The 15,480-nt window shown below is 37.8% G+C and overlaps 1 protein-coding gene across 1 annotated transcript in view; it reads left to right on the top strand.

Moving 5' to 3' along the window:
- LOC122900093 (serine/threonine-protein kinase TNNI3K) overlaps positions 1-15,480 on the top strand; it is a 349,591-nt gene that overhangs the window by 247,563 nt on the left and 86,548 nt on the right. The window contains exons 20-22 of the mRNA XM_044238472.1: positions 6,021-6,073; positions 6,396-6,448; positions 10,556-10,688. Of these exons, the coding sequence (XP_044094407.1) occupies positions 6,021-6,073; positions 6,396-6,448; positions 10,556-10,688 (239 nt within the window). The remainder of the gene's footprint in view (positions 1-6,020; positions 6,074-6,395; positions 6,449-10,555; positions 10,689-15,480) is intronic.

Raw genomic sequence — 15,480 nt, forward strand, 5'->3', positions numbered from 1 at the left:
TGTGATCTCTGGTTCTTCATTCCTCTCACAAGTTTTAAAGATGAGAAAGGAAGATTCAAAAAGTTGAAATTATTTTTTGTCCAAATTCACGGGACTAGTAACAGCAAAAACCAGGTATTCTGACTCTGGGTCCTTTTCCTACATACTCCCTTCTCTTCATTCTATTTCTTAAGACCTTCTCTTTTACCTTAATGATATTTTCCAGAATTAATTCTCACAGTCACTATATTCTTTTCTAGGTCTCTGACTGTAAAAGCCACTTTACAGTCTACCTATTGTATGATAATGTTTCTTCCTTACAGTTTGCATTTCATTCCCAATCAGACTGTCATCTCTTTGAAAGCAGACACTGTGGTTTCTATCACAGAATGAGGCCTTCTAAGCAAGAAGGGTAAACCTGTGCAGAAATCCACATTGGTGACTTCCATTCCAGCATACCGTTCCTCCTGTAAGGCATGATCACCAAAGACAGCAATAAAACCCTTTGAGCTATTGGCGCTGCGTGGTTGACTTGGCACACTCATCGGCTAAGCTGCTTGCTTCAGAGCTTGAGCCTCACTTCACGCAATAAAATTTCAAGTCCACAAACAGCACAGACTATTAGAATCACACTTGTTTAGATGAAATCAAAATGTTAGATCCAGAAATGCCAAAAATTACTCTAAGTATGAAAAACTTATTGATGTTTATCTCTCGAACTTCCTTGTATTTTTTTTTAATTATGTTATGTTAGTCACCATACAGCACATCATTAGTTTGTGATGTAGTGTTCCATGAGTCATCATTTGCATGTAAGGCCCCATGCTCCATGCAATACATTCCCTCCTTAATACCCGTCACCAGGCTCACCCATCCCCCCAACCCCCTTCCTTCTAAAACTCTCCGTTTGTTTCCTAGAGTCTGTAGTCTCTCAGGGTTCGTCTCCCTATCCGATTTCTCCCCCTTCATTTTTCCCTTCTCTGTTGTCCTCCAGGCTGTTCCTTATGTTCCACAAATAAGGCAAACCATATGATAATTGACTTTCTCTGTTTGACTTATTTCACTTAGCATAACCTCCTCCATTCCCATCCAAGCTGATGCAAAAGTTGGGTAATTATCCTTTTTGATGGCTGAGTAATATTCCATTGTGTATATGGACCACATCTTCTTTATCCATTTGTCTATTGAAGAGCATCTTGGCTCTTTCCACAGTTTGGCTATTGTGGACATTGCTGTATGAACACTGGGGTGCATATGGCCCTTCTTTTCAATGCATCTGTATCTTTGGGGTAAATATCCAGTAGTACAATTGCTGGGTCATAGGGTAGCTCTATTTTTTATTTTTTTGAGGAACCTCCACACTGTTTTCCGAAGTGGCTGCACCAATTTGCTTTCCCACCAACAGTGTAAGAGGGTGAACTTCCTTGTATGGTTACCAAACCTCCTGCCATATGGAGATCATTCCTCTGTATCATGTCACCCTTAAAGATGTTTTCAGAGTTTTAGCATCAAGTTTGTGTGTCTGTGTGTGTGTGTGTATGTGTGTAAATTGCATATGTGTACACTTGTGTATATTAAAACATCTGTTCACCATTGTCCTCCTTCCTTCCACTGTAACTCTCTCTTCTCATCTGCAGCTCCTTATTTCTCAGTCCTTTTCCCCCAGATAATAGGATTTGGGCTAACGGGCTAGTTCAATCAATTACTGAGAGGTTTATTTATCTATCAAATTCAAATCAAAAGGGTCTGACTCACAGGGATATTTTCACCAAATGCTATGTACGTGAAGATACTCTGTAAAGCGTCATGTGTAACAGAAAACTGTCTCCCCCCAGAATTTCATATAGAAGCAAATGGATAAAAATGAACCTCCCAGGTGGTCTCCTAGGGAAGAAAAAAATCTTAGAATTCTCATCATCTTATTTCCTTTCACTCTTCTGATCCTGATGACATTCTTTGTGTGCCTAGCTGGATTCCCAGGTCAGATTGCAGGTGTCCTGTTCACAGGGATTGTGCTTCATTCTTCAACATATGACCTATTAACCACACTCTACCAGGGAAGAAGGTTAATCTTTGCCTGCTGTGTCTTGGTGGATCAGAGGTGTATTCGATTTATTTCCATGTAGCTTGTTGACTTCATTCTCATTACCTTATAGTCATATACATTGAACACAGAAATTTTTAGCACTAGCTGTCAGATCTTTCTTCACTCAAGCAGACTTTCTGTAATTTCTGTCTAGACATCAAGCTGAAGAGTCCTGGCTCCTCAAGGCCTATCTGGATGATGTGCGAGTCAGCTTCCCCTTAAAAACCGTAAACTCTGGAGCCTGAAAATTGAATGCTGCCTCCATTTCTTACTAGCTGTGATACTGGCCATCTTATGTAACCACTGTGATCTTCAGTTATCCATCCGCAGAATAGATATGCTAATACCAACCACATAGTGGCTCCATGAGGAATGGAAGAATCATGAAAACACCAGTGCTTTCCTACAGAAGGCTCTCACACAATACTTACTCCCTTTTTTCTTTACTGCTACCCTCTCTGTTATTGCCCTACAACTTTGTCACTATTCTCACTCATCTCAAAACTTGCCATTCAGGACAAATCTCAGTAATTAAACTCTTGAAGTTACCACTAATAATTGTACCACTTCTATTGTCTTAACTGACTTCAGCTCTAAGCTCCTCCCCTCCCCTAGGTATCCTCAACCCTGATGCTGATGACTCTCTAACCCCCCACAAGGGCCAGCACAAAGCCTTAGTTAGTGCTGTCACTGATCAGCACAGATTCTCTCAGCTTCACCCCTGCCTATCTCTCTCCATATACTTCACTCCGGGTAATAGGAACCATGACTCAGCAGTAACTAATAAAATGAATGGCTGAATCTTAGAGGTAGTTCTTAAAGTTAGTTTCCATGGTTACTGAGTGGTTAGAGAAGGAATGGGCAAATCCAAAAGGCAATCTTGAAGTTAATAGAAAATTTTATTTTGTTCCAGCACTTCCGAAAGTTCTGCAGTATTATTTTCATAGGGTCCTTTTTGACATTTGGTCCCATTTGCTGCTATGAACTCAGATCACCTTGTGTTCCTAAACTGTCATTTCATCCTTTGTTTTGTGTAATTTACTATTGTGTGTTAAGAACACAAGAGTTCTATCTCCTTGTATCAGGCCTAGAACTCCCTTCCCACTTTCATCTTTCCTTGTAATAATCCAACACCACCTCTACTAAATTTTCCTCTATTATTCTACAGCACATACTCCAATTAGGAAGTATATCTTCCTATAATTCCTGATAGAAGCGATAAGTATCCCTAACTCTAGACCTTTCTAAGATCATCCTCCAACTTAGACTTCTTTTCTCCCGTTATCTTCGGCCCCATTTCCTCCTCACTACGTCTGCTCACAAACTCTTTGCCTGTCTCGTTTACCACTGTGTATCCCAGAATATAGAAAATTTCTTGATACATGACCAACATTCAGCCAATTTATATTTATAGACTTACAGACTTTCCCTCAAGTCCCACTTCAAAAATAATTTCTTTTTTTAACCTACACTATTTTCTTTGAATTCTTACATAAGCCACATTCATTTTTATTTTTATCAGCTGATTTTAAGTTCCTTGAAGATGAAATTCGTAACTTGCCTCATGTTGCATCTCTCAGAGTATCTTGATAATATGAGGAAATTAAATATTATCTTGGAGGAAAGGTCCATAACCTAAAACAAGAATGATTCATAAAATGCATTTCTCACCTACCATTTTCTAGTCTCTGTTCTAAGATCTGAGAGAGTGACCTTCATGAACTAGAGTCTTTGTCTTCACTGTTACTAGTTACCTGTGTAATCTCCACTGATACACTCAAATTCTCTGAGTTTTGGACTCTTCTAGGAACTAAGAGGGTTATACTAAGTTCTAATGTCTCTTCCTATTGTAGGATTCTGTGAATTCTAAGTATTTATCATAGACTGATGAATGGTATTTGAAAAGTGCTCATGACTATTTTCTATTTCTTTTGATTTATTTGTTCAACAGATGTTTATTGAATGCTCTGAGTAATGTGTATGCTAAAAACACCAGAGGTACAGCAGTGAACATAATCCATGCATCCTGAGGTATCCTGCTTCTCATACCATGATGCCCTGGATGTCCCAGTGACCTAATTCACTTAAATTTCTTTGGTAAAAGGGCAAAATTTTGCTAAACCCTCCACCCCAATTCCAGCTAGCTCTTATTAACATAAAATATTTACTTTGGGAGAAATTTAAGCAAACAAATAAATAAGTATTCCATACAGATGTAACTTCTCTGGGGGTTCTCAGATCCGCGATTTTAAGCTATTGCCTGAATGACTACTATGATGGAAAAAGTGAAGGTTTAACCAGTTGTTCTTGGAGGCTTTCCCTATATTGAACTAGAGCAGCAGCTCCATTTACAAATCTGTTTTACATCTTGAAATGATACTCCTAAAAATATTTTTTTTAATAACCACTGTTCTGGGTAACTAATTGGAATTAAAATAACAGACAGGATGCTATACATATAAATGTGTGATGATTGGGACTCGCTATTTGGTATGTATTTTAATGATATCTTTAATATGAAACACCCATTATCTTTTGATAGGCCAAGGAATGTGGGATTGAAACTCCCATAAATCCTTCAACGAATCTAGTGGTACAACATTAGATGCATTTTTCTTGTTGTACTTGAACTTCCAGAGAGCTCCTGATGCTATCAAGTTCTTTATCATGACAGTCATCACATGTAGCAACTGATAAATTTGTGGTTAAAAAGAACATTACAGGGTTTTGTTTTGACATCCTTGATTTCTTCTACACTGGGTTTTTCCAAACAAAGTGACTTTAAACACAATCTGGATTTTTGGTAGTTGAGAAAGGATTAAGTCTCTATCACAGAACTAAAATTCACTAATAATACTAGGGAAGTACAAAAGTAGCTTTCTTATAAAGCGCCAGTCAACACCAAAAAGCATTTGTGTAAAGGATTCAATGTCTTATTTGGGACTTACTCAGGCCTAGAAAATTAGGTTCATAACCTAATATGAACCTAATTAAATTCATAACCTCTTTATATTGATCATGGAGCAAAACAACTAAGGATAGAGGCAATAAAACATGGGATAGCCTATGGACACTAAAAAAAAAAAAAAAAAGAAAAAAAAATCCAGTGAAGGATCTCCTAATTCTGAAATTACTTATTTGCAAGCCAAATGTGAAATGACATGAAGAAAGGCATTCAGTAAGAAGCACTCAAAGACGTGCTCGTCTGTAAGATACCCCACAACTCATTTCACCAATATGTGTGAGGAACGACCTTTTTTGGTCTTTCCTAGTCTTGATTCTTGATTTACTTTTTGAAAAGGAAGGACATTCTTAATCTAGCTTGAATTATGGTTTGGAAAGACTTTGATGACCTTTATACATTTTCTTCCCTAAAACCTTAAAACGTGGTATAGCTAGTATCAGGTTTAAAAACGCTCCTTCTTCCTGGAATTGTAGCTAGAAGATATTGGCCAAGACATTTTCCACAAAGGGTCCTTTTACTGTGTTCTTGTTGGGCTCTGACTTGAACTGTCCTTATGCCTAGGGTTCCAGCAAGCTGGTTCTCTAGCTCTGACTCATACGCTCACAGATGCCTTTGACCGTGTCTGTTACAATTGTATTAGCAACTGAACCTCAAAGATTTGAAAAGCTGATCTTCAGCTAATGGGACTTTTTGACAAGTTTAGAAGATATACTCAAAGTTGGATACTGCCTGTGCTTTCCAAGTTAAATATAAAATGATTTTGTATATATTCCTTTTGAATTAGCAAAATTAGGAAAATCAGACTCACTAACTTAAGATTGCTGGTCATCTGTTGGAGCTTCTTTATCATCTGGGTAAACACATATCATTTTCTTCCTTAAGATTCAGAATTCAGAATTCAGAATTCAGAAATTCAGAAATTCAGATTCAGAAATAATAAAGTCTACTGAAAGTTGTTTTTTGTTTTGTTTTGTTTTGTTTTTTTTATAGTCACAATATTCTTCTCTATGAGGACGGGCATGCTGTGGTGGCAGATTTTGGAGGTGAGATTTCCATGAGTAATACCCCAAATGACATCAGTCTCTTTCTTCCTTCCTAGTTGGTGCCTAATATTATCTGATGAATCTGAAAATGGATTTCACACTGACAGCTATGCTTCTCTAAGTCATTCAAATTTCAGTGACCCTGATTCTCAAAAGTATATCGTTTATTTTCAGTTTTTCCCCTTTGATATCCCCGACTAAAAAAAAGGAAGTGAGCATTTAAATAAGGTAGAGGTTCTTGGGGTTTCAAAATTTTATCTGATTTTAACCTTGCTTTTAAAGATATTTCCTTCGACATGAATTTGTTTTCTCTCTCCCTCAGAATCAAGATTTCTACAGTCTCTAGACGAAGACAACATGACAAAACAACCTGGGGTTTGCTGCTGCTTGTGTTCCCTATAATTATGAAACAATTAAAATGTGTAAACTCAGCATGAGATGAAGTGAGAGGAAAGCAGCTTTAACTGGAAGCATTGTCATCGTCCCAGGGGCAGGATAATGTTTTATGTTTTTATTTTCAGTAAGCCCTCAAAAGAACTCTTTCAAGGCTCTACCAGAAAAATAGATTAGATATATATTTGGGAAAGGCTATGGGCAAAGTAATACACAATTTGTTTAAAATATAACTTAAAAAAGTACATGGCAGGCATAGTTAATTGGTTCTCAGTTTTAGATCTTCTTTATTAAGCAGTGGAGTGAATGTTTAATCAGTAACTAACTATAGAATTTGTAGTTAACCAGAATCTATTAACAACTTTTTTCGACTTTAACATTATAAGGCAATATGTCACATAACCAAACATTAATATTTAAGTAAAATATAAGTTATAACATCTGAAGCAAGCATAATTGTACTCAAAATGCCTACTATTAAATTCATTACCTGCTCTCTCCTTTGCTCCCTCCCACCCCCAAAAAGTAACTTCTCTTTCTAGACCACCTCTTATTTAATTACCCATGTTTGAAGTAATTTTCATTCCTTCCTTCTCTGCTTCCACTGACTTTACTCACTTTTTCTGTCTGTTTGCATGCTTGTTTTAAGTTCAACCCAACCTCTCGTTTTCCACCTCAGTGCGGGTCTTCATCTCTCTTCTGAACTAGAAGTAGGATTCTAACTCCAGTATTCTCTTCCAGTTCATTCTTTGCAACATCAGCCAAGTATTGGGTTCTGTCAGTTCACTTCCTCTTATAAATCATCAAAGATACCCACTACCCAGGGCACCTGGGTAGCTCAGTCAGTTAAGCATCCGTCTTGATTTCAGCTGAGACTGTGAGTGATCTCAGGGTCCCAGGATCGAGCCCCGCATCGTGCTCCATACTCAATGGATATCTTCTCTCCTTCTTCCTCTGGGCACCCCCACTCCCTGTGCATGCATGGTCTTTCTCTCCCTCTCTCACACACATAAATAAATAAATATATATGGAGATTATATATATATATATAGATGGATAGATAGATATCCATATATCTACTACCCACAGACCAAATCCAAATTCATTATCTAGCAGCCTCCTGTCCTCCCCAGTCTGGTTCAGAGCTACTTTGTGACCCCTTCTCCCACAGTAAGTTCTCTCAGATCTCCTATAGCTCAGCACACAACCCTCCTGGTCATTCTGCAAACATGCCATTCACCTTTGTAGCCCTGTGACTCTCCTAGTGTGGTATTCTCTACCTGGATAGCTTTCTACTCCACCCCACCTAAAAGGAGTCTACTCATCTCGTAAGACCCAGGAAATTATATCCATTTTAAGTGACTTCCCTTCCATAACATCCCCTCCCCGCTGCCTCCTCCCCATGTACTTTCTGTCCGTGCTTTTGTGCATTTTGCACTGCTAATTTAAACTCTTATTTATTCAGTCTACAAACATTTATTGAGGGCCTGCCCTGTATCAGGCATTGTGCAAGGGATGAGAAATGCAAAATGTGAAGAAAAGTTTAGTCCTTGATCTCAAGGAGCTCATTTTCTGATGGGGAAAACACGGTAATAAGCAGATAGATTGAAAGCAGTGTGGAAATTTAGTGGTAAATAAGGTGTGACAAAGCATCATGGGAGCTCAGGTGGGATGAATGGGAATAAATTAGGTGTAGGGAAAACAGAAAGGAGTGGCAGGTAGAATGAACAACAGTATGAGCAAAGTCACAGAGGAGAATGAGAAATATCAGACTTCCTAGGGGAACTTCAAATAGGTTGGCATTGTGGGCATGCCCTGTGAGAGGAAGAGAGAGCGAAAGATGAATTAGAGCAGAAGGCAGGAACCACATCACGGACCGTGTCGTATTGTAAGCAGGATTATGCATGCTGGTTTCCCCAATTAGACTTCACTCATTCATCCAACAAATATCTGTGGGCTCTTTACTAGAGGCCAGACATTCTTCTAGGAACTGGGGATATTACAGTGAACAAATTAATTTTCTTATTCCTATGGAGCTAATATTCTACTAAAAAGAGATAGACACTGAACAAATTAACAGAATATATATTGTGAAGAGACAATGTTGTGAAGAGACAAGTGTTATGAAGAAAAAGCAAAGCACAGGATATGAATAGAGAGTAGTAGGGTGCCATTTAGATAGGGCAAGAAGGAAAGATAACATTTGATGAGAGACCTGACCAGCAGTCACCCATGTGGGGGGAAGAGGAATACAGAGTAAGTGCAAAGGCCCTGAGGCAGAAAAATTCTCTGTGTGTTCAAGAAGACACTGACTGGAGTGGAGTAAGCAAGAGGAGAATGGTAAGATATGAGGTAAGGGAGGTAGAAAAGAATGAGTCCTCTTTTTGACAGGACACACAGACCTGGGACATAGAGATAGCTAAATCAGTAGTTCTCAACCCCAGCTGCACACTAGAATCACTTCAGGAACTTGTTTAAAAAGTATGCCACTTGAATCTAACCCCCAGAAATTCTGATTTCATTGCCTGGGGTTGATCTTAAGTGCCTGTATCTTTTAAAAGTTTCCCCAGGTGATTCTCAAATACATTCAGAATGGCTAAATAAATTTCTGTGGAAAAAATTGAATTGAATGTCACCAACAACAAGTAATTTTTTTATCCTAGCAGTGTAGTCTTTAAGCACAGCACTACTCTAGATTTATTTTGAAGACTATTTTGTTTCCTACTAGTTATGTGGCCTTGTGTAAGTTGGCTAATTACTCTATTACTCCCCTGTGGAAAAATGGGCACATTGTATGCCTACTTCCACTTATGCAATGTTGTGTCACAATGCATAATCTGCTACATAAGTGGAGGTTATTTGAAATGTGAAAGCTCATGTGAAAGAATTGCATATAAGTACCATAATCGGAATAGAGATATTCTTGGAATGCTGTAATTATGCATGATTTCAAAATAAGGTAGACACTTTAAAAGAATTATCAGCAGCCAGCTCTGCACAGAATTTCGGGAAGAGCAATAAAAGGATACTGGTTTCCTTCAGTGAAAATACAAAGAAGGTGTTTGGTGAACTTCATTGATAAGGTTATGGCTCCATGGGATTTTAGACCTGAAAGGGCTTGCCTCCTTTGTTTTGCCCTTGAGGAATCTGAGGTCCAGGAAGCATATGAGATTTGTCCAGAGCTGCCCAAACAGGCAGTGGTAGAGCTAGAACTGGAATTTTCATCTCCTGACTCAAAACCTAGTGCTCTTTCCCCTAAACCACAAATAAACCAAAATTATGCATTTGCATCCATCCCAGAATGGAAAGTTATATTTAAAACCAAAAAATATATAACTGCAAGTGAAAAAGAATGTAAATAATGCCATCAAAACATGAATATGAAACTTGGTACAGAGAAAATTATAACAGTTTATAGACTTTGGTCCTGGAATACTTATTGCGCAAACCGCATTCAGAAATAACACAACTGGGCCAACAAAGGCGATATGACAGATGTGATCCTGCCAGTAAGATATCTGCTTTGTAGGAATATTGTGGGTCCCCCCCTAAGGTCCTTTCTCTCCTCAGTCATGAAGGCACTGTTTAAGGGTCTAATTTAGTGACTTCCTAAATTACAACCTGAAGATCTAAAGGAGGGAAGGTGCCTCCCACGTGTGTGATTCACCCCCAGGGAGGCATAGAGTTCTTGGATGAATCGTGATTGGCTTTTCAGAAGCCTGTATAGTTTCTAGGGGTAAGATGCTCAGAAGTAAACAGAAAATGCTGCTGCTGTGATCATCATTTTATAAGACACAGAGTTACTTGATGATTGATATTGTTGCAATATTTTTGGAAGAATTATGAATCTCATGATCTTCCAAGATTTAAAAAAATGCTCTTCCCAAAAATGAGCAACAATAGAAAACCTACTGTTTATGTATAAACACACCAGTTTATTGCACAGTATAGGGCAATCAATGTTATTTTATGTTTATATCTTTTGAGAACAATGCGAGAACACTTAAATCCTTACTAAGAAAAACAGTGTTCTACAATGGGATAACTAAACATTTGGTAAATGACTTGTGGATGTTTCTGGACACACAGAACCTCCGCTGGATGGCTCCTGAGGTGTTCACTCAGTGCACACGCTACACCATCAAAGCTGACGTCTTCAGCTATGCTCTGTGTCTATGGGAACTCCTCACCGGTGAAATTCCATTCGCTCATCTCAAGCCAGGTAAGACATCCTGCCAAGTTTCTCTGCTTTCCAGAGTTCTTTGCATTTTCATGACTTCAAGAAACACTTATTTCCAAAAAGTAATACTCTTGGTGGGTTGGCAAGGTGAGAAGTAAGTAAACAATTTCAATTTGGTTGTTTTGTTTTGTTTTAAATAATTGTATTTATTTATTTGAGAAAGAGAGAGAGCGAGAGAGAAAGAGCACAAGCAATGGGGAGAGGGATAGGCAGACTCCCCACTGAGCCAGGAGCCTGAGGCAGGGTTGGATCCCAGGACCCTGAGACCGACCGTGACCTGAGCCAAAGGCAGACACTTAACTGACTGAGTCACCCAGGCGCCCCTCAATTTGTTTTAAAGCGTGTGCCAATAATGTAGACACTGTAATATCTATTTTTTTGAGATTAGATTCTGATGCTTCTTTTTAGTGTGTATATAAGGGTGAGCTGAAAGAAGCAACACATAAAAATAAACTCTCAGGACTGTTTTCTGCTTGTCTCACATTATAGAAGGGAATTGCTTTTCCTGGTAATTTTGTATTACATAAATGGATACCTTCCAAAAATGGGGCTTTGTGAGTGAGCCTAATTTTGGGTGATAAGATACATTAGACTCTGTGTACATGTAGACTGTAGAGGTATGCAGTCTAATCACATGAAAAATATACACATACTTGAGGTTTAAGGTAAATTTTATTTGCATCTGCTCTTCATTTTATTTGATTTTATGTCTTGTCATTCTATTTACTTTCTTGTAATCACCATGCGACTGGAAATTTGCCCCCAGTAATCACTCATCTGATTTATGGCTTTACAGGTTTGCCTTTTCCAGTATGTCCTATAAATGAAATCATGTTGTTGATTGTTAGTAATTCATTCTTTTTTTGTCCCTGAGTAATATTCCATTGTGTGGATATGTCTCAATTTAATTAGGGATTCACAAGTTGATGATTATTTGAATTATTCTTACTTTGGGACTACTATGAATAAGATAGGTAAAGCCATTTAGGTCTTTGTGTGGATGGTTTTATTACTCTTGAATAAATATGTAAGAGATAATTACCAGATCTTATGAAAAGAGTTTTTCTAAGGCGTTTGTACCATTATGGATTCCCACCAGCCGTGGATTAGAATTCCGGTTGCTACACATCCTTGCCAGGACTTTTTTTGTCACCTGTTTAAAATAAAATATTAGCCATTTAAGTAGGTATCTAATGGTATGCTGTTGTAGTATTATTTTATAATTCTCTGACAACTAATGATGTTGATAATCTTTTCACATGTTTATGTGTGTTCGTGCCTCCTCCCTTGGTGAAGTGTTTGTTCACATTGCCTTATTATTCACTTGTAAGAGTTCTTAGATTCTAGGTAGAAGTCTTTCATCTGCTATGCATTTTGAAAGTGTTTTTCTCTAGTCTGTGGCTTGCCTTTTCATAGTCCTAGCAATGCCTTGAAAGAAGTTTTTAGTTTCAATGAAGTCTACCTTATCAAAGTTTTAAATCACATTTTTTGTATCCTTTCTAAAATATGGTTGCATCAATAAGGCCAAAAGATTTCTGCCTATGTTTTCTTAAAGAACTCTTAGAGGTTTAGGCTTTATATTTATAAAATATATTTGTCTTTTTTTTAATGGCACAGGTATGAACTTTTGTTATTCTTTTGCTAATTTATTTGTTTTTTGGGCACCTGGGTGGCTCAGTCAGTTAAGCATCTGCCTTTGGCTCATGTCATGATCCTAGAGTCCCAGCGTCAGTGGGGAGCCTGCTTCTCCCTCTCTCTCTGTGGCTCCCAGTGTTTGCGCTACCCTCTCCCCCCAAATGAATAAAAATCTTTTAAAAATTTATCATAAAAAATGTATTTGTTTTTTAATATGGATATTTAATTTTCCAGCATAGTTTGTTGAAAAAACTTTCCTTTCTCCTTTAAATTATTTTGGTAGTATTGTCAAAAATCAATTGCCCATATATGTATTTATTTTTGAACTCTGTTCTATTGATATATGTCTACCCTTAGAACTCTATTCTAAGAGTATTCTAAGAACTATGCCTTATCTTAGAACTCTGTTCTATTGATATATGTCTACCCTTACTCTAATAGCATATTATATTGTAAGGTTACATTTAAGTCTTGAAATCAGGTTAGATGAACCTTCCAACTATGTTCTCCTTTATAGAAATTGCTTTGGCTCTTCTAGGCTTTTTGCTTTTCTATGTAAATTTTAGAATCAGCTTGTTTATTTCTACCAAAAAAAAAAAAAAAAGCCCACTGAAATTTGGGGTGGATTACACTGAGTTTATATAGATCAATTTAGGAAGAATTGGCAACTTAAGCATACTGAATCTTCCAGTCAGTCCCCATGGTGTAGCTCTCCCTTCAGTTATGTCTTCTTTAATTTCTGTCGTCAGTGTGTTTGTAGTTTTTAGCATACAAACCTTGCACATTTTTTTAGACTTATCTCTATGCATTTTGTATTTGATACTATTGTACATGTTATTCTTTAAAATTTCAATGTCCAATGCTTCTTTGTTAGAAGAGAGATATAATTAATTTTTAAATATCAACCTAGAATTCTACATATTTGCTAAATTTACTTATCCATTCAAGTACCTTTTTTCTACATTGTTTGGGATTTTCCACATAGATGATTTTGTAATCTGTAAATAAAGACCTTCTTCCTTTTCAATCTGTATATTTTTTTGTATCTTTTTTCTTAACTTCTTGCACAAAGACTAGTGAACAACAATGAACAAAAAACAGAAGTGATAAGATATATACCTCAAATCTAACTCCTAAAAATTTCACCCGCCACCATGCTAGTCAAAGCTGCTGTCTTTATCACTGTAACTAATGACATTTGACTTTTCTCCCTTCTTCTGCCCCACTTCCTTTGAGACATTTTTGCTCACTTACTGTCATATGACCCTTTTTTTAGATCTTAGCTTAAATATCACTTTTTCCCAAAACATCTTCCTTAATTCTCTAATATTGAGTTAATCCAATCTCCTCCATGCCCCTAAGTCATCGCTTATTATACTATTTATCATATTTTACTCATACAGTTTTAGAATTTTCTCTACTCCATTATCCTCTGCTAATTACACATGAATATTTTGGAGAGATAAAGATCCTTTCTGTCAGGAACCACCCAGAAATATTTACCCTTTAAAGAGAGAATATTATATAATAAAACAGTTAAAAGCCTTGCCTAAGAATAACTTGATTCCAATATCCCAGATATTAGAACTTACCATACTTTATTGGAAAGAGAATTTGTTTATGATAGATGTTGAATTTTTTAAAGTTGGACAGTGACCGTGTATCAAGAAATGAGAATCCTTATATCATTGCAGTGGTTAAGCAATCTAGCATATGTTCCACAATAAATTGTGTGAAGCATCAGATTCAATATAAGCTACATATTAGCCACTTACGAAGAGGAACAAATCCATGACTACAATGTTTGACAACATTATCAGTTACGGTAGTAGCAACATTACACATGGCTCTTCCTTCTGGATTTAGTAGTAGTACCCTATCTCCTGAGAGAAATACAAAAGTGGAACACAAATACTGGCACTGACTCTTATGCAAGGAATGAGTATACCTGGAGAAGAACATGAAGTTAGAGTCCCTTTTGCGTAGGCCATGTTCAAATTAACCTTATAATCTCAGGTTTAGAAAGAACCAAAAAGCCATCTATGGATCACCTGAGACCAGATGCCCAAAGGGTCAGGGAATTGGGCAAATGCTGGACCCAGGACAGTGTGATGGACAGGAAGTCATGTGCTCTGACTCCAGGGGACAGCCGCTACCCAGCTCCAGCCGAACCGTGCCATGCAGAAGTGTAGGGATCACTGCTCACTATTACCATATAAATGAATTACTGTGTGTGTTTGTATAGAAATCTAAAAGTTTGGGGTGCCTGGGTGGCTCATTCAATTAAGCATCCAACTCTTGATTTCAGTTCGGGTCCTGAGCTCGGGGAGACGGAGCCCCATGTTGGGCTCTGAGTTGGGTATAGAGACTGCTCAAGGTTCTCTCTCTCCCTTGTGCCTCCATGCTCACACACTCTCTCTCCGTCTGTCTCTCTCAAGGAAAGAGAGAAAGAGAAAGGAAGAAAAAGAAAAGAAGAAAACTGAATGTTGGCAATTAATTCAGTTTTTAAGAAAGCATTTTTCAGGGTAACACCATATGGGCTAAAGAGAATCGGCATAATGTGTAAGAACGTGAGCCTTGTAACTGTATGCAAGCTACTTAACCTAGCTGTACTTCACTTTGTTTTTAAAATGGACATAATAATGGGCCTACCTCAAAAGACTGGAATGGTGACTAGGAACTGGAAGCACTCAATAAATATTAGCTACTATTATTATTTTTAGGCTATTGTTGAGGGCTCCTCTGCCTGGGAACTGTGCTAGAGTTAAGAGGAAAACAGAGAGGAATAGGGCATTGCTCAGGCCGTCATATAGTAAAGAGCAGAGGTTAAGTCTCAACTAGAGAGAAGCAGAGTGCTGAAGATGCTCCCTGGAGGAGTCTCCTGCCCAGACTGTGCAAAAGGGGGAGAGGATATCAGAGAAGGAATCCAAGAGGAGGTGATAACTGAACTGCAAAAAGATGAAAACTAATTAAATAGATAAACGGTGGGGAGGTAGAGAAGAAGTTGCAACAGAAAGCAGTATGCGCAAGGTGCAGAGGCATGAGAGATGCACAAATAATTCAGTAGGGATGAATCAGAGAATGCAAGGAAACCCATCACAAGACACATGCTGTAAATGTAAACCTAGAGCCAGGTGGT

The sequence above is a fragment of the Neovison vison genome, chromosome 2 (genome assembly GCF_020171115.1).
Source record: "Neovison vison isolate M4711 chromosome 2, ASM_NN_V1, whole genome shotgun sequence".
Classification (NCBI taxonomy): Eukaryota; Metazoa; Chordata; class Mammalia; order Carnivora; family Mustelidae; genus Neogale; species Neogale vison.